Source organism: Drosophila guanche, unplaced genomic scaffold (genome assembly GCF_900245975.1).
Source record: "Drosophila guanche unplaced genomic scaffold, DGUA_6, whole genome shotgun sequence".
NCBI classification, from domain to species: Eukaryota; Metazoa; Arthropoda; class Insecta; order Diptera; family Drosophilidae; genus Drosophila; species Drosophila guanche.
In genome coordinates, this window is record NW_022995753.1 from 4,653,378 (window position 1) to 4,677,683 (window position 24,306).

The following is a 24,306-nucleotide window of genomic DNA, read 5'->3' on the forward strand; positions in this document are numbered from 1 at the left end:
TTTACTTTCAGCTTTATCCTATATCCTGACGATCGCTCTTACGATCCCATAGATGGATCTGAGATCCCATTAATGGATCTCAATCTGAATCTGCATCTGCATCTGTACTCTCCTCCTAATTTCATAACGCACTCTCTTGGTCTCCTCCTTCTCTTTTTCTTTGTGGCTCTTTCGTTGTAACTTTTGTCTGTTTTCCGTTCTCCCGTTATTGTTTCCCTTTCCCTTTCGTTCTTCCCTTCTTTGAGTTTCCCTTCCCTTTCTTTTCTTTTCGTTTGCTTAATTTTGTTGTTAGGTCTTCATTCCCGGTTCTCTTCCGTTTCCGGGTCTGTTCACTTCATGTTCAGTTAAGTAGCTAAATCAAACAAAAAAAAAAGGTGTAATAATCTAAACCTAGCTTTAATCTTAACATAGGCTATAGCTTATATTTGTGTACCTAAATGAAACTTCAATAAAACATAAAACAGTTCTCGTTAATTTGTGTAGTTTTTCCTTTCTCTGTTCCTGGGTCTTCTCCTTGATTCGGCTCCCTAAGACACCGAAATCGAATCTGATTCAGAAAATTATATATATCACATTAAAGAAATCAAACTTCGTTGTTCACCTCCAAATCAGCCCCTTCCTAGCGGCAAGCAGCAAACTTGGGGATTGGCTTGAAAGTGAATAGCAAGGCCCAAAATATATACAATGGCCGCTTAACCTATTCCTTAGTTCGTATCCTACCAACAGATATTGAAGTTTCATAAAAATGCTTAAGGTCAAGAGCAAAAAAAAAATAGAATAGAATAGAATAGAATAGTAATATGGTAAACCGTATCGAACGTTTGAAGGCCTTACGCTAGTATATCATAGATCATATTCGTTATATCGTTACGCCTGCTGCCCTATAAAAAATACGCCGCCGCATCATCACCTAACTGAAACTCAATTGTTGTTGGGTTTATTTAGGTCTCTGACCCACCCACTTACGGCTCTCATCCGTTACTGTGTGGACTGTGGAGGCGGAGCGCAGGCGCGCCAATAGCTCCTGACGCTTGCGATTCTTTTCCTTGAGCCGCTGGTACTCCATTTCCAGGTCGTGCTCCTCGTGGGTCAGCTGCTCGCAGAGCTTGGCAGCCTCGCGCAGAATGTTCACCTTGGGGGCGCGCTCCTTGTCACGAATGGTGGGTATCTGCTTCTTGAGGGCTTCGAACAGGTTCTTGAGGCCAATGCGGCGCTGGCGCTCCATGTCGTTATGCTGGTTGCGCTTCTCAATGGTGTCGGCCTCGTCCACGCTAAAGCGCTGACTGCTGCGAGCAAGAGTGCCCACGGTAGAGGTAGAATTTTGCTTGGGTATCCTGTTCATATCGTTCATCCAGTTGTTGGAGGCATCAGCCTCAGTGCTGCTCACCGGCGATTCCAGCTCTGGGGAGCAGCTCGTGGATAGGGTGGACTTTTTGCTGCGACACTTTTTGCTGATGATTCTACTACTACTGCTGTTGCTGCTGCTGCTGCTGTTGTTGCTGTTGTTGTTGTTGTTGGCCATCTTGTGCATGGACATGCCGTTGAAGTTGCTGGCGGCGCTTGTGTTACCGTTGCCACTGCCATTGACCTTGAGGTAGTAGCGCTTGTGTCCCTTGGTGGCCACGCCGCATCCATAGCCGGAGCTGGAGCTGGAGCTGCTTGAGCTGCTGCTGCTGCTGCTGTTATTCGACGAGTCGACGGTCAGGGGCGAGTACGATTGCGAAGAGGCTTGGTAGGGCGTGCTCGAGGGCGAAGGATATCGCGAATTGGCCACCGACTTCACCGGACTACTGCTCGCAGGCGTATAAGGCATGATGTAGTTGCCGTAACGCTGTTTCTTTTGGTTGATTCCATTCGAGATTTGATGGGCCACCTTCTCCAGCAGGGCCAGCTCACCGACGGGAAATTGCAGTTGCTTCTTGTCTGGGAACGACACAACATCGATTTCCTCATCTGCAAAAGATAAAAGTAAAGTAATATTGTTAGAACAGATCTATCTATGACATTATATCATTCAGCTACGTATTTTAACCGTTCTATTTTTACATATTCCCCTTTTATTTGTCATTTACCCAAAGCCCTGCAAATGTTTTTCTTCTTCAAGTTGAATGACCCCGCGGGGGTGGTTATGGCTCAGGGGACAAAGGAGGGTTTCTAAAGCGGATTAGTATGTCAGTCAGTGGTATATCGAAATTCAGGAAGTAATAGATTTGCACGGATTTCAAGTGGCGACGCCCTTCTCGCCATGCTGACGTCACACTCATAGCTGTTATTTTTGTCCGCCTGGCCTGCCTTCTTACGGTTATTTTGTCTCTGGTTCTGCTAGTCTTTCTTTTCTTTTTCCTTTCTGCTGCGATTACATTATGCCCAGCAACAGCCATTAAGAAAGTGGCGGGAGGGCAGGGCATGGCAGGGCAGGGCAGGGCAGGGCAGGGCAGGGCAGCCGTTCCTCCTACTCTCACTACTCTCGCTCTTCCGTTTTGCTAATTTACAGTTTCCGTTGCTTTTATTGTACATTGAACCTACGCCAAAACGATGCAGCAGCAGCAGCAGCAAGCAAGAGTACTACGGGGGGGATGGATAACTTTTATCATTCTCAAAATGCATTCAGTTTTTTCTGGCAAGCTTTATTTCTTTATAAATTGTTTAGATCGATTTTTCCATTTGAATATATTCTATTTGTTTAAAAATTGTCTAGGAGCTGCGCAAACTGTTTCAATATTTGCCATATTTTTGCTTTTTTTTGTTCAATAATAATAATAAAAATGAAAAACAACTGTGCACACACACACACACACACACTCAGAGAGAGAAAAAAAAGAGCGCAAGAAAATGTTTGACCTGGCAACAGGAGGAATGTTGGCACGGCGGGGGGAGGGAGGGAGGGAGGGAGCAAGAAAGTGCAAGGGCTGACGACAAGCTGTGGCAAGATCAAGTGCATTCGAGGTTAAAACCGCAACGAAATCAAAACCTGTGCAGAAAGAGAGCGAGAAAGAGGTGAAGAGCGCGGAAGAGGACTTAACTAGCAGCAGGACCAGAAGCAGAAGAGGCAGGCAGCCAAAAGATACCTGACTGGGTGCATGACTCAAGGAAGCAACGACTAGCTGCCAGGCCGAAGCTTTTGATACTCTTTTATCAATGAGTAGCCGCAGCACCATGCACCAGTTCAGCCAGACAGCTTAATGATTAAGGCCCCTTTTGGCAGAGATCGCTTGCACCTGGCAAGAATATTCATGCCCTTGTGCTTACAAAGGATACAACAAGAGCGAGAATGATGAGAACTGGATATAGAAAAGAGACGCGTCTTGTTTGTGTTGTCGTTTTCTCTTGTATTCCCTTTTTGCCAACGTCATCGGTCCATTCCACATTCCACTCCATGGCTAGACAAGCCACAGACCACCAAGATGACCACCCACCCCTGCCCCCGTCATAACCGACAAATGCTGGAATGCGCTGACTCGTCGGCCATTTTTCAATAAGACTGAGCAAGACTGGAAAGGGTAGAAAGATAAAGAACAGAAAGGAGAATGGAGAATGGAGGGAAAGGCATCAGCGGGAGAGAAGATGCTTCTGGTAGTCTGGATTGGACTGGACTTGAGCTTTGGAATGCTGGACAACAATGTCCGGCACAAAAACAGCGAAACAACTTTTGCATTTGGCAACAATAAAAAATTCTAATGAAAATCGATGACGAACACGAACGAACAACAGCTTTAAGAGCAAAATAGAGAGAGATGGAGAGAGACGCGGAGGCAGAGATAAACAATGAATGGGTTCATTGCAGTTCTACTGCTGCTGATATCAAAATAATAATAAAAGACAAACAATCAACAATGCAGTCTCGCCCTCCCTATCCCCCTTGCCAGAGAACTGCATTCAAAACAGGGTTGATCAAGAGGAGAGCTTTTGCCTTAGTTTACTAACGGTTTACCCTGTCGCCCCGCCGCGCTACATCACAGCTTCACCACGCCGCTGCTGCCTACCTATACCTGTCTCTTTCCTTCAGACGCTCTTTCAAACCAGAATAACCCGTTTGCTGTAAGAAGCAGAAAACCAAACAAAAGCTGCGTGTGTTGCTCTGCTGAGATCCGGCACAAAGCTTGGCAACTTTTGTTGCTAGGCAAGCTAATATCAAAGAGAAAGGGAAGACATAGAGAGAGACGACTGGACAAAGAGGAAGCTGCCTCGTTGCTGTTTTTGATTACAATTGCAAATAAAATGCACACACACCCCCTCCAACCCCTGCCCCAACCACAACGCATGTTGCGCAACATTTTTGCGAAGGGTGTGGTGCGGCGGCAGCTGCAGGGACTGGGCAGTGGCAGGGGTTTAGTGATAAGCACACACGACGACACATTTTGCCCTATCCAATTAGCATGCCAGAGAGGATGGAAGCAAGGAGTGGAAGAAGGAGACCGAACGGGCGAGCAAGCCGACAGACATCGCAAAAGGGTGGCCCGAAAAAAGGGACAAGTGCATCATCAATAAAAAGAACTAAGAACAAAAGAAAACAACAAAAAATGCAGCAGATGAGAGCAGACGGGAGAAGCCCCTTCTCCAAGATTAATCTCCCAATCTTGCCCTGTCACATTTCCACATCCAAATCCTCCCCCAGAGAGCGCTTGGGGCGGTGGCCAACAACAACGGCAACGACGAAAAATGAAATGGTAAATGATGTAATGTATACAAGAATTTTATTTAAAAAGCCCATAAAAGCCCACAGCAGCGATGACGATAGTTCGAGAAGCTACGGCGGCGCACAGTGGGCACATGTGACACAACTTAGACACAAATTAGAATCTTTGGAAATTCCGGAATAGGTGGATAATTCTACTGATGCTTTACCGGTAAACCTTTTTCAAAACCGTATTTATATTTCAATTTATTTATGAATCTCTTGTAGCGAACATTGCTCTTCAGACAGATTTCTTGAGTGGACAAGTCGATGACAAGGGGGCGCTAGTACTCTGTACAACTAAATTGGCAATTGGAATTTTTCCTTGCTTCACTACGACGCGGCGGTGTCATAATTCATCAAATAAAATACACTCGGGAGCATGAGAACGCTCTGGTGTGGTCCTCCCTCAACTCCTCTAACCCTCCGCCTTTTTTTTTGTCTACTTTGGCATCTTGCAAATTGTTTAATAACAAATGTTGTTGCCATTTTCCACTACTTTATTGTTTATTTTCCTTTTGCTTTTGCTTCGTCTGCGGTTTTTATGACACAGTTCTCTCTCTATCTCTCTATCCCGCAGACTGTCTGGCAGTAGAAAGCTCTCATTCTCACTAGGGGCCTAAATTCTTTCGATTTTAGATCATCAGCAGCAGCTAGCAAGAAAATGATTTCATTTCATTCGTTGGAATTCTTAGAAGTACATTCATATGTACTCTGCTATTTCCTGTTCGCAGGCTTTGGCACTTTCCCACGCGATTCTTCAGTGACTGCTAAACTCTGTCGACATTTACATTTAAAATTGTTGCAAAAACATCTACGACACATTTTGCACTTTGTTTTTGCAAAAAGGTCAAAAGAAGACGCCCCTCTTGGCACTAGCAACATGTGTCGGCAACATGTCGCTCTCTCAGCCAGCCGCCCGCAGACATTGCTGATCGAAGCCGAGAAAAAAAATGAAAGAGAAAGAAGAAGGAAGGTGGGGATGGGAATGGGGCAGTGCATAAGCAGTGATTGCGGTTTTCCACAATTGCAGTAAGATTGTCAGACAGACAAGGACAGCAATAGCAATCGTTTCCGTTGCTGATGCTGCTCTACTCGCAGTTTTTCCCACGCGCAACAACGCGCGACTTCTTGTCTTTCGTTTCCATCTTTCGTGCACAGCTTTCTTTGGCTGCGCTCGAGTGGAGTCCAAGTGCAGGTCTGGACCAGTGTTTTTCCAACAGTTTTCCATCCTGTAGGATATGACTCATCACATTGAGTGAGATTTTTCCTTGCCGCTTCCATTTCCACCCCTTCCACAGCCTAGCAACAGACCACCCCAAATGACGGATGGCGCCCTGAGCCGCATTGCGACATCCATAATGTAAGACCAAACCTAAATTATGAAAATGCGTCTGGCAACATTTTATTTTTGCAACATTTTTGGGCGTGGATATGTACGTACATATGTACATAAAACAGATAAATAGCTAGGCAGGAAATCTCTCATAAACGACCCCAAAAGGGAGGCTCGTTGGCGAGCGCCAGCAGCGACGCTGGCATTGCCAAAAAAAAAACAGAAAAAAAACCACTAAGTGCGTGACAGGGGAGAGCAGAGCAAAGTGCTCTCGCGCTCTCTTCATGGGCTTTTTGCTTGCGACCTTGAGCATAACAATTTATGGCTACACGTGTGCGAATAAAACCAACAACACAACGACGTAATATAAAAAGAAAGACAGAGCGAGAGCGAGATAAGACGACACACGCACGCACACAGAGGCAAAAAGTCGCGCCTAGCAACAGCAAACGTTTTTTCTTGTTGGGAATTTGGAATGGTATGTGGTGGGGTGGGGTGGGCGGCTGGGCTCTTGTGCGGCATCAATGTATGCGCGCGGAGCGGGGAGGGAAAAAGCGAAAGTGAAAACCAGAAAAGAGGAGCCAACGGGGAAATGAAATGACAAAAGCTGGCCCAAACTCCCCCGCCCAACACCATTTTTATGAGCAACTTCAGGTTTTTTGCCTCTCCATAAAAAATAATTCTTTTTTTTTTCGTTTCATTTCGTTTTCTACGCACTATTTTTCGGCAGCGTTGGCTGCGACCTTGGTTCCGTTCATTAACATTTTTCGAAACGAATCGAAACACACACACAGGCCACACGCATAGGGCAAGGTGCGAAAAATGCCAAAAAAAAAAAAGAAAAAGCAAACACGCACACTTTATCTATAGTTGCGATTGTGCGTATGTTGAGTACGACGGGGCGGTGGCAGCGGCGACTGTTGCCAACGGCTTTCAGAACTCAACTCTCACGTGACACGCCCTCTTCCTCCTCTGCTGCTGATCAGAGTAAGTTAACAAACAGCAGGCGGCAGCCACCTTAATATTTTCCGCATAGAAGCAAAAGATCAATTTCTGATCCATTATTTCCATGAATATAGCAAATACATACATATGTACATACAATATGAACATAAATATGTATGTACATATGTACCAAAGCTGTTGCCGATTAATGCCGCCTGTGTAGGCGTTTTCGCACACTACATACACACACCCACACACACAGATGAATACAAATAGAAATTGAGAGCAGCGCCTGGTAACAGACAACACCCAAAAGTATAGGCAAAATAGATGGGAAGATAAGCAGCAGACAGAGAGCAAAAACAACAAGAAAATAATAACAACGCTAAATGCGAAACGTGCGGTGCCTGGCCTGCAGTGCCGAGTGCTTATACCACTGCCTTTAGGTGTGAGTGCACTCGGCGACGACTGCACAAAGACACACACACGACGACGTCACAACAAGTGAAGATTCAGCAAGCGCAGCCTTTTCTCTCTCTCTCTCTCTCTCTCTTTCGCTCTTTTAGTTATGTGTGTGTGTGTGTGGGGGGGGAGGGGGGATGGTATGTCAGCGTCTGCTGTCAGCATCAGCAAAGCGCAGTCAGCGTGCTAGTTGTAGTTGTAGCGTAGCGTAAACGTAGAGTAGCGTAAAGCGTAGAGTGGCATGTAGTAAAATATTGACGTAAGTGTGCGCGCGAGGGTTGCTCAATGAATTTTGCGCGCCAAAGCTGGGAGCCATTGAACCCAGAGCAGCGCTGCGACTACAGCACGCTGGTGAGAGGCAGTGGAGAGCGACGTCTGCCACGTGGCATGGTCGCAGACATCCTTGAACAGCGGCCCCCAACCGAATGGGGTGTTGCGCCCCGAGAGAGAGAGAGAGAGAGAGAGAGCGAGAGAATCTCTCTTCCACGTTTTTTCTTCTTTTCTTTTTGGGCGTAGCACTGCGCAAGACATGGCTGGGAAGAGGGGGATGATGCTCCAAAAAACAAAATATGTAAAGAGAGAGGATGACGCCATGACTGGCGCCGCAATGGGGAGGTGGGTGAGAATTGTGGTTGGGTTGGGGAAGAAGGAGAAAACAGCTAAAAGCACAAGCGGAAGCAAACGGTGGGGGTAGAGCGAAAATCAATGAAAACTGCCCCAGACAGACGCTAGCTTCTCTGCCGCTGCCGCTGCCACTGCCACTGTCAGTGACGGGGCGCGCGTGGGTGTGTAACGCGCGTAACGCCTAACGGAGTCTACTATGTTTGCTGTTGACGTAGGCGTTGGCGATCGATTTTTTACTTCCAACTTGGGCGTCATCGTTCCTTACATCCACCCACATCCAAACACACACGCACACACACACACACACACACACAAATTGAAGGGTAGCCACACTAGTTGAATGCAAAAACCTCTACAGCTAGAGCTAGGAGAATGGCATGGTAAGGAGATGAAGGAGGGGGGAACAACACTTACCAGAATCTGAAGGAGTCTCCGGGGCGTGTCTGTCGTCCAGCTCGTTGCAGCGTGTGTAACTGTGATCGCTGATGTGCCGCATGAGCATCGTGCTCTTGTGCATGTTGCGGTAGGTTTCGTCATCAGAGTCGTAGTCGGAGCCGCTATTGGGCGGCGATACCTTGCGGTTTTTCGGATTTGCAGCCACCTCCAGCGACTGCTGTATCTTCAGCGACTGTAGGGATTGCTGGGACTGCTGCTGAGAATCCTGGCTGAGTACGTCCATGACATCGTTGATTTCCGGCACCGGGAAGAACGATAACAGATTCTTGCCGGCGTTCTGCAGCTCCCGGCTGATCTGGTCAATGCAACTGATGTCGCCTTCGCTGGTCAGCGAGATGTTGTTGCTACCCATGACGCAGGCCCTCAGATCCACATTGTGGCGGAACATGGGTGCCTTGCCCGGCGCACTCTCGTCGGGAATGCTGTGAGGGGGCGTGTCGGGGCAAAGGTATTTGGGTGCAGGCTTGGTCTCGGCCACAGGCGATGATACATTCTTGCAACGCGAAGCCTGTTGTGGTACGTTGCGCTTGCGAAGAAGGCTGCCGCCGGGCGGGATCAGCTGATCAGCGGCCATATAGGCTGTGCTCTCCGACTGTGCATGTGTGAGCGGGTGAGTTGACCCCTTTTCGGTGGCGCTGAGGCGAGGACGCTTCTCCACGGATGGCAGGTAGTCGTCCAGCGGCTCCTGTTTAATAATCACGGGGAGATCGTCCTCTGACAGGGCTCCTGGCTTGGCGCCGCTGTTCTGTTTCTGCTGCTGTTCTTGGCATTGATAGGGATTGGCCCCGCCTGATACAATAGAAAGGGGGATGGCGATGCCGTCGCTGTAGCTGGAGGCGGCGCTGTTGTTTTGAGCGGCGCTGCCGCCGCCTTGGCAACTGGAGGAGGCAGACCACATGCAGTCTCCGTTGCGGATTTCCGGCTTTATGTCCTCCATATCGTCAAAGTAATCGATCCCCTCGCGCGACTCGATCTTTGCCAGGTCGCTCTGGATGCTGCTGGAGACCACGCCTTCGAAGAGATCGTCGATCATGAATTGGGGACTATTAAAAATCAGGTCCTCTTCTATATTCGCCAGACTGAAGCTGTTCATATAGTCAAATAACTGGAGTGCCATCTTTGCGGATTTGACTGCACAAGATGAGGAGGGAAAACAGATAGAAACGAAGATTTGGCGTTAGTAATTTTTCCCTTGAGATATATTATTTATTTTATTTATTATTATTATTATTCACTCAATCACAATACCGCCATAAGCTGATCATTTTTCTCTGTCCTTCCTACTTTTTCTCTTCATACTAAACAGTTGCAAAAAATCCCATACATAAACGAAGTAACTGTAAATGTGATCCCTCCTTAATGTCTTACTTCTCTTCAATTGTCTTTCATTTGTCATTTAAAAGTTTAGGTATCATTTTCATAATACAACAGATGAAACAACAACAACAAAAATCGCTCCCTCTTTGCCACTCTTTTCCACCCCACTCTTCATTCAATTCTTCCTTTCTTTGCATTTCCGAAAGCTAACGGAAAGAAGAGAAACTGATCGTGTAGGACTTGTGCATGTTAGAGGGAGATGACACTCCTTCGTTTGTCTGCTCTTTGCATTTTGAATTCCGATCTTTGCATACATGTGTGTGGGTGCGAAGTACAGCAACAATAGAAAAATAATGCAAAACACTACTTTGCACTCTACTCCATACCTCATTCCACTGTCATGTCGGCAATCTACACTCACTCATATCGTTCCTAAATTCCCGCTTTTATTTTCCAATTATTTCAGGTTTGTTTCAACTCACCTTTTGCGTTTGTTTTCCAAGTGGAATCCGTTATTTCTGGAATATCGACGTGGATATTGCCAGTTCGTCAGAAATTAATTTAATCCAATTTGTTAGAACTTCCAACTGTTTTCTTTTATCTCTCTCTCTCTCAATTCAAGTGATCGTCTGGGAGAAAACACCAACAAAAAGGGACACCAAAAAAAATTGTCTCCTCCTTCTATTACGCGCGCTTTGCCGTAAAGATGTTTCGAGGATTTTTCTCGCTAAAGCTTTTCGATTTGAATATATTTTGGTAAATTGTGTTTCACTCGAAAATTCACGCTTGTGGATTTTCTATTTTGTATTTGCTTGGTGATTTGTTCTGGTTGTTTCTGCGGTTCTGCACTACCGTCTGGCGGCAATTCACAAAAAAAATCGCGAAATAAGTGAAATAACGGTACGCTAGCACCTCCTCGTACTTCTTCTATTCCGTTATACTACTCCTTCCTTTTCGATATGCTCGTGCTCGACTGGCGCTCGGACAGCTAACGAAACACTTCCCTCTCTTTTGCCGGTTGCGGCAGCAATGAAAGAAGAAAACGAAACTGAAAGTTTTTGCCCGGTTTTCTCACGTATTGGAATATTCTCCAAGACCGATTTCCGATTCGAGACGTCTCGGGACTCAATATATATTATTTGAATATATTTGCACTATTGTTATTGTGTTTGTTTTACTCGGCATTTTCTGTTGCTATTTTGTGTGTTGTGTGTGTTTCAATTGGCGGTTTTATGCGAGCTGCGGGAAACTTAATGATTCTATGCTTAATATTTTCTGGGCGGGAAACAGCCAAAATCCACAAAGACGAAGAGAAGAACCAAGTACCGCGTCGCACGTTCAAACTCGACGAAGGCGCGTTGAAATTTGGTTAAGAGCCCAGTGCGGCCGCGAGTTATCGATAAGATATACCGACAGGCGGTCGGAAATATACCGAAAATACTTTTTCATTTTCAAAATATACCGTCAATCTAGAATCATTTTCCTCGACTTTGATCTTCTGTTCAACATTACCGGGTAGTTAGGACTTTCAGCTTTAAAACTTTAATTTTACTCTAGACCTCATTAAATTCTCCACAAGATTGGGGAATTTTCATGACTCCGTTTCTTTGGATTGCTCAAAAATTAAGAATAACAAAAAATGTGACGACGTAAAATGTAAGTGCGTATTGAGTGAAGCCTCAATGTTGCTGGTGAACCAGTTGCAGCTATGAGGATGAACGCTTTTATACCCTATTTCCTGGAATCAATGTTATATATCTGTTTTCAAATCTTCTTCAAATAAATTAACTATTTTGCACAGATTTAGATTTCTGGACTTATTCATATATATGATTAGGTTCCTGCATATTCATATCAACAGAATTTAAGACTTTAAAGCTTGCCTCTCTGCATTCATGAGGGCCTGTGATGAAAAAGGTTTCATCATATCCCTTGCCCAGGGTGCTGCTCATTCCACCGCAAATGTTGCTGGCTCACATCCCATACAAAGTGGATGTTGCCAACGGGCAATCAATACTGTTGAGCGCAGTTGGTTTTTTGAGTGGTCTTTTGGACACATATTGCTTGCTGCGCAGTTTCGCTTTTAATGAAATTCTGAAAGCTCTTGCAATTACAAATATCGCCGTAATTCTCTCGAACTTTCGGCAATTTCATAAGAGACGGCAATGCATACCACTTACCGCTCTCTGTTTATTTACAGTCGGCACACGAACACACACTCGCAAGCAATGCAACTGTGGGCAGATTATCTACAAAGCAATCCACATGAGAGAATGCAAGTGAGAGCGAGACAGCGCTTTGCCGGCATACATGCCGGTACGCGAGCTGTGAATGCTCGGAACTACATAGCTGTAAATTCACTCGTTTTGTTTTGCTTTTGGCAATGTGAGTGGGCAATGGGAAAAGAAGAGCGAAACGAGCAGTGGGTAGTGAGTAGTGGCAAATGCAAAAGGGAAGATGAGCTCTAATACAATTAGGTAAATGCACCAGCTAGTGTGAGTGTTTGCCTTTAACCTTTCAATGTTCAAATGTCACCTCTTACTGCATCACTGGCACTATCACTCTGCCATGTCAGGCAGTGTATTGATTCCTTCCCTCCATCAGATCTGCCAACACAAAAAAACCTACCTCAAGTTTAATTAAATTATACCAAAAGAAAGGGGGAAAAAGGCAAATAATCAGATATTGGTGTTAGTGTGTGGGGGTTCAAAAGGACGTGGTGTGTGGAGTAGTGGCCGAGTGCGAAAACTTGTTTATTTTATAACGTTTCACTAAAAAAAATCCATAAAGGGTGCGTTGAGAACCCCCGATCCTGCCACCGCATGATCAGGTGGTTTTCGCTCAAGTAGAGCAAAAATGCACTCCTGAACGATGGAGCACACAAGCGTTTCCGCCATTCCCCCATCCGCATTTCGCTGCGCTTTGCGTTGCTTCGCTTTGATTTACAGTTCAGCGTGCATCGCTTTCGAGCTGCCGCACACACCCCTCGCCCAATGTACATTTTAGCGCGTGCAGGCCTTGGCCCTTCTCTCACTCACACTCTCGCTACCTGTCTTTCCCTTTCTCGAGCACTGTTTGTATTTTGATGAACTTACATACACACACTCTGGCATACATACATATGTGGGAATGATCCTTTACTAGAGGTATCATAATTTAAAGCAGGGATTTGCAACGCAGGGAACTAAAGTAATATAAAAATGTTAACATCCAAAATTGGAACACACAATATCATAATACATAATAAATAACGCTTGACGATGAACTTAAAGGGCATCAAAGGTTCGGCCACCGAACTTAACTTCGACTTTCTCTGCCGGTTTGTTTTGGTTTAACAACGAATCGTGAGGAGAGAGAGAGGCAGGCAGTATTACATTCTGAACTTGCCGCGCATTTTACGCTTTAGCTTTTCTGCCTACGTTGCATTTTCTTTCTTGGTTGCTGTTGTTGCAGTTTTACTGCTAGACTTTTATTGCAATAAGTTTCGCAATATTGTTGCCATTTGATTTTTTTCAATTCATTTTTGCGCGTGTTTCTGTGATATGCGAGGAGAAGGTGGGGATGGCAGAGAGAGAAAGCAACCAACTGCGTAAATAGCGGCAACAAGTGTTGACGCCTGCAGCTCTCTCAGCGTCGCATGCCAAGAATTTGCTGAGCTTTCAAAACAAATACACAAAAACCCAACAGCGATGGCTGTTGACGGCGCCTTGCCCTACGTAACGGGTTAACGCTTACCCTTGTCCATTCCAGCCGTATTCCCTACACCACCACTCAGCACAATGCTCACTTGATACTATTTAAGAGGGTACACGTGCAGTAACATTGTACCAATCGCAAGCTGATAAGAGGGCTGGCGCTGCCGCTGCCAATGGCAAGTGTGCTGCAATAAATGCAATTCAAATCCCACAATATTGTAACGGGCCTGAGTTATGCTTTTTAGGCCCGAAACTGTCGCACACTGATAAGGCGGTGGGAGCTGTAAATTGCATTTTGCGCATCAGCCTTGTGCAACATTGTTGCTATCGTCCCACACGTTTCGCACTTGGCGCACCCGGCGAAGGGGTTTCCTGATGGCTTTCCCCTGAGTAATATGATAGTCAAGACCGCTCTAGTACATACACTTTCGTACTTTGTTTTTAATCGTGCTGCTTAATACAGAGTATTTGTACGTCGACATTATAGTCAGCCATTAAGAGCAGCGTTATGTCTGGCGCCACCTTGTGGTGAAGCTTCGGGCGCCGTCCTCTGTCCTATCAGGCGATAACGTTGCGAAAACCCTCAATAATAAATTATTTTAAGCGGCTCAAGTATTTTGGCAGCACACTGATTCATACCGGTAATTATAGGACTCACGTGTTAACCCCTTCTTTGGGGTCCCTCTTGTACCGATGGCTCAATGTTTAACCTTAGCTGGGCCAAAGAGACATTCAATTGCAAATGTAAAACAATATAGGATTGCGATACGCAGAAGGAGTTAGAAACCCGCTAAAACCATAACAACAGAATTTCAAACAAGGAAAGCGCGCAGAGAGAAGATGATAAGTGAGCAACAAGAGTGTGGGGTAGCGATATGGGAATGGGAAGGACAAAAGACAAGACAACGAAAACACAGGCGGTACAGTTTCGCGCGAAAATCAAGCACACACACCCAGAGAAACCAGCTGCAGTGTGTGGCTTTATAACGGAATGAACCTGCATACACATACATACATATGGAAGCAAAGCAAACGCTCACTATTCTTGCTGTTCTTTATGTATTTTGCTTTTTTTTTGCTTTCATTGGCGTGCATGAAAACGCACTCAAAACAAAACGAAGAACGCGGCAGAGCGCCAACTGAGAGAGAGAGAGAGATCGAGCGACAGAGAGAAATAAAAGCAGCGCAGCGGCAAAAGCTTTCTGCTCCGTCTCTGTTTGGCGCACACACCTGAAGCGTTGCCGGCTTCTGTCGTGTTCTCCCATTTTTACTGAATTGCGTTTTGTTTCAGTGTTTCTACCGGTTGGCCGGTATTTCAGCAACGATTGAAATCGTATATGTATGTGATTAACTAATTATAGACCGAACACACACCAAAACCTCGGGCTAAAGTTGAATAATTTCGCAAATATACAAAAGAATAGTTGGTACATACATATTAACATACACACATGTCTGTAATAAAAAAAGCAACAAAAACATGGTACGTACATATGCATATGCATACACATGTATGTATGTATGTATGTATGTATAGCCTCACAAATTCTGGCGCCGTGGTGCCGCAGCAGCGACGACAGACAGCAGAAGCGCGTCAGAGAGAGCGAGTGTTATATTTGAGTGGGTTCCTTTATTTGAGTGTTTTTGCTCTCGCTGGCAACAAATGTTGCGCATCATTCTGCTGTCTTCACTAGAGAGCGACCTAATGTTTCAAGCCATTCTGTAATATTGTAGTGTTAAGAGTTTTGTCAGAATTTAATCTTGAATGAATCACTTGAAGCCTAGCCTTTTTATAAATTTGACGATTTTCATTTTTCCCTCTGTCCTTTTTAAATATATTTCTCCTCTTTCAATAACCTTTTCAGAAAATGTATCTATACATATGTATGCATACATCAAATGTACCTACATACTCGACTTTATTCTGTACATAATATGCAAATAACTCCCCTCAAGCTAGCCGCACCTTGGGTGGGCTCTCCATTTTCCTCATATAGTTTTGATTTGATTTTTAAATGAAATCCTTAAAAGCAGTCAATGTTTTAAGCGGTGCTGTACATCCTTTATGCCTTCCTTTTTGTCGTACATTTTTCATTCTGCTTGGCACAATTTTCCACCCACAAATGTGGGTGGGCATGTCGGGAGTGTGTGCACTGCGACCTTCAAAACGATAATGAAATCTCGCAAGCAAACTTGCCAGACAACCAAAGGGACATTCAACCGCAATCGTGGGGGCTCGTTGGTGTTGTTGCCACTCCTCATGCAGGAAGGGAGATGAGAATGGGCCAGACAGACACTTCCACTTCCACTTCCACATCCAAGTGCTTGACGCGTCTCCTTCTGCTTCATGTGGTTCATGCGTCGTTCGTCCTGCGCAATCAAGGACCTGTACAGCTCCCGGCTCCTATCTGCAGCTCCTGCTGCTTCTCCCACATCTTTTGAAGGTCATGCCCAATGGCCTCCTTCCTTCCCGGTGGTATGGCTGCATCCTCCCGAGGCCCCGAGGCCCCGAGGCCATTACATGCGTCCCAACAGGTTGGGGATGGAGCGGTGTCAAGGTCAGGCCGGGTTCAAGGTCAGGTTAATGTAACTCTGAATTGGCATTGGAATTGAAATCGGAATTGGTATTCGAGCTGGAAGCTGCGCAGCTCCAATTTGTCTGCTGAATGTCGGGGTGCGAGGGGTACGGGGGGTACGGGGGGTACGGGGGTTACGGAGTCGCATGAAAAAATCTTGATTATTTTTTTAGTATTTTGCAAAAAAAACTTTCTACTTTCTATATTCCCTATCATGTTCCCTACCAACTAGACTGTCTGCCGGCTGCCCGCTCTGATCAGCCACTAAATGAAAAACGCTTGTACGGGGGATTTCCTGGGGACCCCACTCGGGGTCTATGCCCCAACCCTCCCTGATGATGCACTGGCTTGTGTGTGTGGCAGTCGCGTCAGTGGTGCACTTGTGCACTTGTGAGCCGCGGAAAAGTGCTTGAGGAGTGGCGCACACAAGTGGCAAGAGGGCAAAGGACCCACTCGACAGCGAATGATGAGTTTGGAGCAGCCAAAAGATGCCAGCCACGGGGGAAAAACAATCAACACCAAAAAGACACCAGAAATGAAAACAAAAGAAGAAAAAACACACACAAAGGACGAGTTCGTTGCGACCACAAACGTACCCAGCGATTGGCTAATCCATGAATGAAAAGGTCTTAGCTCTGATCCAAGGGCGAGTATGCCCTGTGGCAGGGTATCCCGTGTACTCAAAAACGACCCCAGGGCGGCCGGCATCAGAGATCGGGAAAATGGAAAACGGTTGGGGGAGGAGGAACTCCTCCCTACCTGCCAGCCCAGAGCACGCTGGGACCTCCGACGCGTCTCGTCAATGTTGCACTTGAGGTTATCGTTGAGGGAAAATCATTAAATACACGCACGATAAGCGGGGAAAATCTTGCTCTTCATTTTTTCTTCCCTCTCAAAACTAATATTTCCCTCCTTGCGCTATTTTGTGTGTGTGTGTGTGTGTGTGTGTGTGTGTGCACAGATAATTTTCTTGTTTATTTTTGGATAACAGAATTTTGCTTTCCATTTCGGCTCTCCTCTGTTTGCTTTCTGTCACTCAGAACTTTCTGGCTGTCCGTTTGTCCGTCTGTCCGTTTGTCCGTCTGCCACACTCTTGTCTTTGCCTCTCTCTCTCTCTCTGTCTATCTCTATCAGCCAAGAGCGTGACCTTTTGCCGCTGGCAGACAACAAAAATATCAGCCGCAATGCGTTCGGCAAAATCCTCAAACTGCACAAGACCGGGCCAAAGATACACACAGAGACACAGATACGCATGCAACTGATGGATATTTTTGGTCAGCCTTAGACACATTTTGTCCCAAACAGATTTAGAAGCTGCACTGGCAACGACAGCGACAACAGCAACAGCAACATCCGTCAGGCAGGAGTGGGGAAACGTGAACTGTTTTTGGGCTACGTTAATTTTAGCCCACCTGGGGTCTCTCTTCCCTGTACCCCACTGTCTCCACTGTCACTGTCTAGAGCATAGAGAGAGACACAGAGAGAGAGAGAGAGGAAGTTCTTTTCACCAAAGAAAAGTTTAGTTAGTTAGTTACTTTTCATATCAGCTGGGCGGCTGCTTAAGGGTCTAGGTCTAGGCACACTCTCTGCTGTGTGTGATTCCCCCCGCTGCCTGGCGTTAATCAAAGCGTCCGGCACTCATCTCTTATTCAGAATGTCGCTAATTAAGTTCCCCCCACAACGACAACGACAGCGGCAGTGGCAGTGCCCAACCCTCCAGGAATTTCAACCATATCGAAACGTGTGCGTGGAGCGCTAGTCAGCCTCTATCTGAATGTCTCATGAATGTGTGTGTGTGTGTGTGGTGTATGTGGTGGGTGGGGGTGGCGGCACGCAATATCTATATCTGAGCCACGGAATCTTATCAATTGTCATACACTCAAGTGTCGTAGTATAATTCAAGCTAAACCAAGCTAATTTACTATCACTTTTCAAAAACTGTTTCGTTTTCTTTTACTTTTTTGTTCATTTTGCTGCTTTGAAGGCCTTTCTTTTCACTGGCCGAACGGCTAGTTGCCATAGCACAACTATCACTAAATATACATAAATACTATGTATACTAAATGTATGTATGTACATATGTACATTGTGTATATTTTAGTTATCAATCAAGGTCTGTATCGCGCGATTCTGCAAAAATGCGTCGTTAATCTCGCAGTGTATAAAGTAAGATTTCTTTTTTTGTATTTTCGCATTTGAAATCTCTTTTTGTTGTTGTTGTTGTTGTTGTTGTTGTTTTCTTTGTTTTCTGTCAACCTTGAGCATTTTTTTTTTCGCACTATCAAATCGTTTAATTATTTTCCTAATACTTTTATAAGAATGAAGAAAAGCAAAAGCCTACACAAGGCAGAGCAAACTCATAAATGTTGCCAAGGTCAAAGCGGGTGCGTAAGGGCTATAATTTCACCATTTATTAAGGCTTTGTGTGGCTACATACATAATTACATAAATACATACATTTGTACATAAGTATGACTCGATCAGTGAATAAGTGATTCCTGGCCATGGCAGAGGCAGACAAAGTTTACAAAGATAAAAGAGCAAAAAACGAAACTGCTAATTAGTCGAAAAAGAAGAATTTCGCATGAGATGAAAGCCAGAAGAGGGGGAGAACGGGGAGCAGGCTGAGATGAGTGAAAGAGTGCAAAATGTTGCCAAAGAGAAGCCAAAGGCGACGTTTAGAAGTTAATTAGGCAAATTGGAGGAACAAAAGCCCCAAAAGGGAGCTGGGAATCGCGAAGAGGGCTAACCACTCAATGTGCGGCGAATGATTAATGAACAATCGAACTGAAACAAAAGCCCGAAACAAAGTTTCAACATAATGAACCAAAAGAAGCGAAGAGGAGGAGTAGGACTCATTGGTTTCCCATGACCCATTCGTGGGGCACAGGCACAGAGGAGTAGAAGATAATAAATAATAATAAATAAAAGCAAATAACAAATAGACGAAGGATCGAGGATATCAAATTAGAACTTCGAGAGAGAGAGAGAGCAAAAAGTGGAGAACGTGCTGGGCAAAATAAATTAAGATATTACAACGTTGACCCTGAACCTCGTCCGTCGAGCGCGTACCGTGTACCAACGCATGTACAGTGGTACGAAAGCAATGGTAAAAGGTAAGAAAACCATGGGGGAAAATGGAAGCAACTTGCAGAAGAGGAACTGGGATTCATTGAGGCTTCCACTCAGCCTAGCATTGAGTCTTACTTCAACGAAAGTGTCAATCAAAAATATATATGACAAAATATAATATCTTAATAAGGGCAATGTATTTATTTTTAACAATTGGACAGCTCCTTGTGGCTCCGCTGTCGGCACTTGTGCCCCAAGGTTTCACGGTGCGACAACGTAAGTTCAAGTGATTACCTAAAGAGATTTGCATACGTATGTTTTGCTATAACTTACAAGCGTTTAGTACAATCACAGCCAAATGCATATACCTGGTGGATCCTGGTCCCTGCAAGGAATGGGTCAAAGTCTGGGGCTTTGACTACTTGACAAATCGCTGCATTTTCTACTATTATGGCGGCTGTGGCGGCAATCCAAATCGATTCTACACAAAGGATGAATGTCTGCAGACATGCCGGGTGTACGATGACCCAAATCGCAAGAGAAGAAAAGACTCTGACGACAGTGAGGATATGTTTGACAGCGACATCGATGATTGGGATCATTTCGAGCTGTAAATAAAAACTAGAAAAGAGATTCTCAGAAAACCACGAAGACATTTGTGTTCTTGGGCTCATTATTATTGCCGCCCCTCGAAGCACAGTGCCAGTGAACAGTTTACGCATTCGAATGGTTAAGCAGCAACCAGCCAGCCGCCGTATTGATCAATTGGCACGGCACGGACAATACAAAGTGTGTCTGGGCTCAGGTCGGATTTGCTTGGCTTGTTGCTTGGTGGTCCATTCCGGTTCGCAGCTCTACAGCAAGCCAATGACAAGTGTACATATGGAAATGTCCAAATAATCAAACCAAAACCAGACCGGATCGTAACCCCCCCCCCATTGGCTGCCTTCCGGGTGTGAGTTTTGGTTGCCTTTTTGCTCGCTGCTCGTGCCTGTCGTGTCATGCAGGGCATGCAGGAGGAGACAATTATTGCCGACAAGTGGGTGATCATCGCGCTCTAGGGTTACCCTACCCCACACACCCACCCCCTTCACACATCGGCAACTGTTGGCTGATGGCGTGTCGTCACGCGTGTCTGTGTGTGTGTGTGTGTGGAGAAGCTTTCGAGCTCTCCTTCTCCTACTCACACCCAAAGCGCGTGGGAAAATAGAAACTCAACCGCAAACTTTTATTCCGTTTTGTTCTTGCTTTGCTTTTGTTTTGCTTTTCCTTTGTATCAAGTGAGATAAAATGAAATCAAACAAAAAGAGACGCTATGCGTCTTCGCGGATTCGCATCGGTAAGCGACTGGTGGATACCCTATAAATGATTTTAAGTCTGGGTATGCACACACTTGTGTATTTATGTACAAATATTTAGATTTAAAACAGATCTAAACAAATAAATTATGCAAGAAATATGCCAATTACGTATTAAGAAAATATAAAATAAATATAATAAGAAGAAAAAATTAAAAATGTAATTAAACACATAAAAGGCCAAACACTGAGCTGCATCCGGTGGTCCCACTTAAACATTTTTGAAGTGATATTACAAGGCTTTCCCACAAAAATCAAGTTTCACAACTGTACGCTGATATGAAAGAATTCCTTTGGTTGGGTAATCGTACAGGAAACTTTCCGCAATCACTTTATTCTCATATTTATGTAAATAAAGAAAACAAGTGCAAAAATAAATGAAGTGAAATTTGGCGCGTGCAAAATATGAGCCCTTCCGCTACGTCGTTCCGTCAACTGATCTTCAACAAATAATATTACAAAACGAAGCAAACAATAAATCAAATAAATGCATACAGTCAGACATTCCTGGGTACTCAAATTTACTTCTTGAGAACGCAGTTCTCCCTCTGGGCTAGCTGCAAAAGCGAAATTATACATTTTTGCCTTAAGGAAATTCAAAACGTAAGGTTTTTTTTTTTTCTTTTTTTCATTAATTTTGGTCGGTTTCAAGTGCATAACAAAACATACTCTTAGGTATATGCATATTGAATGTTTTTATGTATGTACATAAGTGCTGATATTACAGTTCGAAGGGGAAATTGAAAGAAAAAAGGGAAACACTGGAAACTATTTTGTGTGTGGGGGGGGCATGGAAAGATTTGTATATGGGAAAGTATTCATGTAACATAAAATAAAATAAAATAATTTACTTTATTCATTGTTAAAAACCTGAAAGAATTGTTGCTTAAGCATAAAACTCAAGTATTTGCATATATTACTGACAGTTTTTGGTTCTTTTTGTGCCTTTTCCATATCATCTTCCAATCATTTCGAATTTTCAACTGTTGTGAGAAATTGAATTTCGCTGAAGTTCGATGATTTTTTGTGCATTTTTGGCGAATTTCATGGCTACAGGCCAGCAAAATAACAAAATCAAAGCAGTGTCAGCATTTTTCTCTGAATGTCCCAACTGCACCGTAGACCACACACACACACTCCTGGCCAAGACAGCCCAACCCCCCCACCCAGATCACTAGGTAGTCAAGTCAGTCAGTCAATGGCTGACCGAGAGAAAATGCTTCGAAGGCCATTTCTGTTGGAGGCGCAGGAAATGTCACCTTACACGACACAAACAAAATATTCGTTGGCATTGCAAAATAATTTGAACATTTCGTTTTTCTGGATTTGAATTTGAATTTCTCGTGTGTGGCCGCCACTTCTACGCAGTTGCCTCAGAGTTCAAGCGGAGAGGGTCATAAAATCAATACGACATTCGCATAAAAACAAAAGCAACTCCAACAATGAGCAGTCGAGAGAGGGAGATGGAGATGGAAAACTCTTTAGATTTTATATCGTTCGTATATCATAAATACATTATTGAAAGCCTTCGTATGGTTGTAAAGTCGCCCAAACTCCAAGGGGAAACTGGTTTTCAATTTGATGGAAAATGTTCATGGCACATGCCCAGCTAATGCTGGCCATCGGTATGTGGTACCTACATGGGGGAAAAGTGAATCATAGATGAATTAAGACTCCAATTTGTACATACAGGAATAAAAGTCAACTCAAATTGGAGGAACTCTATTTATAAACAAAACAAAAACCAATTCAAATAAATATGGTGTAGAGCCCCCCCTGCCATCCTTTCAACAGAAGGCCAAAAGCCAGATAAAGCGCCACAAATGTCAAAGATAACAAAATTAGCATGAACTCAAAATAGTAAATGTCTGCTCGAATCTGTTATCCAACTGTTGCCAGAATTAGAAAATAAAATGAAAAATACAAATTATTACAGCGTCCAAGAGTCGTGAAATAATTTTGTTTTATTTTTTTTTGTTGGCTCTTCTTTAGATTCTTTTGTCTTAAGTACCCACGGAATGCCCTACACGGGCAAAGGTGAGGCTTTTATGATTTCGAATGTCTATCTAAAAAATAAACATTTGAAAATCTTGAAGCATTTATTGTTCCCTTATTTATGTAACTATAACTATTGGGTTTTGCTGGTCCATCATAGCTGATGTCTGCTGTCGCCTATGGCCGATTTGAAGTCCAGTGCTGGGGCTTTAGTTATTTTTTGTTCTGTTCAAAATTGACCACTTGACAACGACGACTGGCTTTTGGCTGATTGGCCACAAAAAAATGCTACAAATGTGCTTCACATGCGTCGATGTCTGTCTTTAAGACTAATTTACGAGCAAATAGAATTTCTGCCAGAAATAAAACAATGAAAATGCCTAAAAGGGAGAAAGGAAATTTGCGGCCCAATGTTAAATATCGATAAATGTTTGAAATCCGATCAAAAATAACTAAGGAGTGGGAAGGGAAGGCAGACAATTTTGGATGTAGGCGGATGTCACAGGTTTACATGGATGTGTCCAGAAGGGAGATGGTGCAAAGTATGGGGCTACATTTCGCATAGCAGCCAAAGATTTCTCTCTGTGTTTTAAAACATATTTATTCTGCGACATTTTGGCATCAAATCAAAAATTCGTACATAAACTATTTTTGAAAAGAGACAGGACAGGCCAGGCCACGGCACTAGTTGGTGGCGGGGAGGGTGGAAGGTTGGAAGGAGAACGAACGGCTGGCGACTAAAACGTTTTGTTTTGGATTTATGCGATTTTGATGGAATCACTCGGACGCGCAGCAGACGACGCCGACTAAAAATAAGTGTAACCAGGAAGCAAAGCGAAATAAAGCAATACAAAAGCGAAGCAGAGTGATGAATGTGGGGGCGCACTGGTGATAGACACAGGGCATACCCTGGGACACACAAATCAGTACACTCCAGAAAGCTTCAGTCAACTTTCCTTGAAGCTTACGAAATCTAATGCACAATATTCCATATACCCCACAGAAGAACCTAAAAACTAAACAAAGAACCAAATGTGTAGAATAAATACACATTTTCCATGTTGAATACTTAGCACGAGCTAAAAATCTTTTCAACGTATGTACATACCTAGATAAATGTCATGCAGCTGGGGCTCCTCTAATTTGTCTATTCTAAATTTAATTTACTTAACCTATTATAGAGCAAATGACCAACTTATTTGGCTTTAAGTGCAGCTCCATGTTTAGCCATCCATGGACTAGATTTGATCTGCATGGAGGGAGGGCAAACACGCAGCACCTCAGCAGAAGTCTGTTAACATCGCCTATTATGATGTGGACTTGGTTGATGATGATGATGATGATGATGGTCTCGTGCTCTCCATAAAAACTATGCCTGCCACTGTCAACATTTGCATATCACTTTCGTTTCGGTTTCGGTTTCGGATTTGGTTTCGGTAATGGTAAAATGTAACAAGCAAACATTTCCCATGCAATAAACATTGGACGCGCTCGCTTCACTTGCATCACTTACACGATAGCTGTTTCCGAATGCAAGTGAGAGCTTGAATCTCGGGTAAATGATTTGTATGCGCGTGGCTGGCCTGATTTCTTTGGTAAATGTAAATGCGAACTGCGGCGAAGCTGTGTCTTGGGGCTTCCTCTTTCTTCTGTTTCTTCTTTCTACTGCTTTTTGTTGCATCTTCGTTCACTTCTTCTTGCTTATTATCACCATGATGATGATGATGATCATCATTTGTCGTTTTCGGTTGCGTTTACTTTATTTGACAGACGTGAGAATTTTGTGCGCAAAGAG

At 44.2% G+C, this 24,306-nt stretch overlaps 2 protein-coding genes across 3 annotated transcripts; one reads left to right on the forward strand and one right to left on the reverse strand.

Moving 5' to 3' along the window:
* Positions 1-279: 279 nt before the first annotated feature.
* Positions 280-11,187, reverse strand: LOC117588305 (myc protein). Of its 2 annotated transcripts, XM_034279492.1 has the most exons (4): positions 10,298-11,187; positions 8,457-9,629; positions 1,509-1,953; positions 280-1,478 (listed from the first exon to the last, which is right to left on the reverse strand). In XM_034279492.1, the coding sequence occupies exons 2-4, from the start codon at positions 9,613-9,615 to the stop codon at positions 938-940; spliced, it is 2,145 nt and encodes a 714-aa protein (XP_034135383.1). In that variant the 5' UTR covers positions 9,616-9,629; positions 10,298-11,187; the 3' UTR covers positions 280-937. The 2 variants fall into 2 exon arrangements, with proteins under 2 accessions (XP_034135383.1, XP_034135382.1); XM_034279491.1 differs by having other exon boundaries at positions 280-1,953.
* An 8,114-nt stretch (positions 11,188-19,301) lies between these two features.
* LOC117588486 (kunitz-type serine protease inhibitor C) lies at positions 19,302-19,775 on the forward strand. Its single transcript, XM_034279787.1, has 2 exons — positions 19,302-19,434; positions 19,513-19,775. Exons 1-2 carry the CDS (start codon positions 19,323-19,325, stop codon positions 19,770-19,772), a joined length of 372 nt encoding a protein of 123 aa, XP_034135678.1. The 5' UTR covers positions 19,302-19,322; the 3' UTR covers positions 19,773-19,775.
* The last annotated feature ends 4,531 nt before the right edge of the window (positions 19,776-24,306 follow it).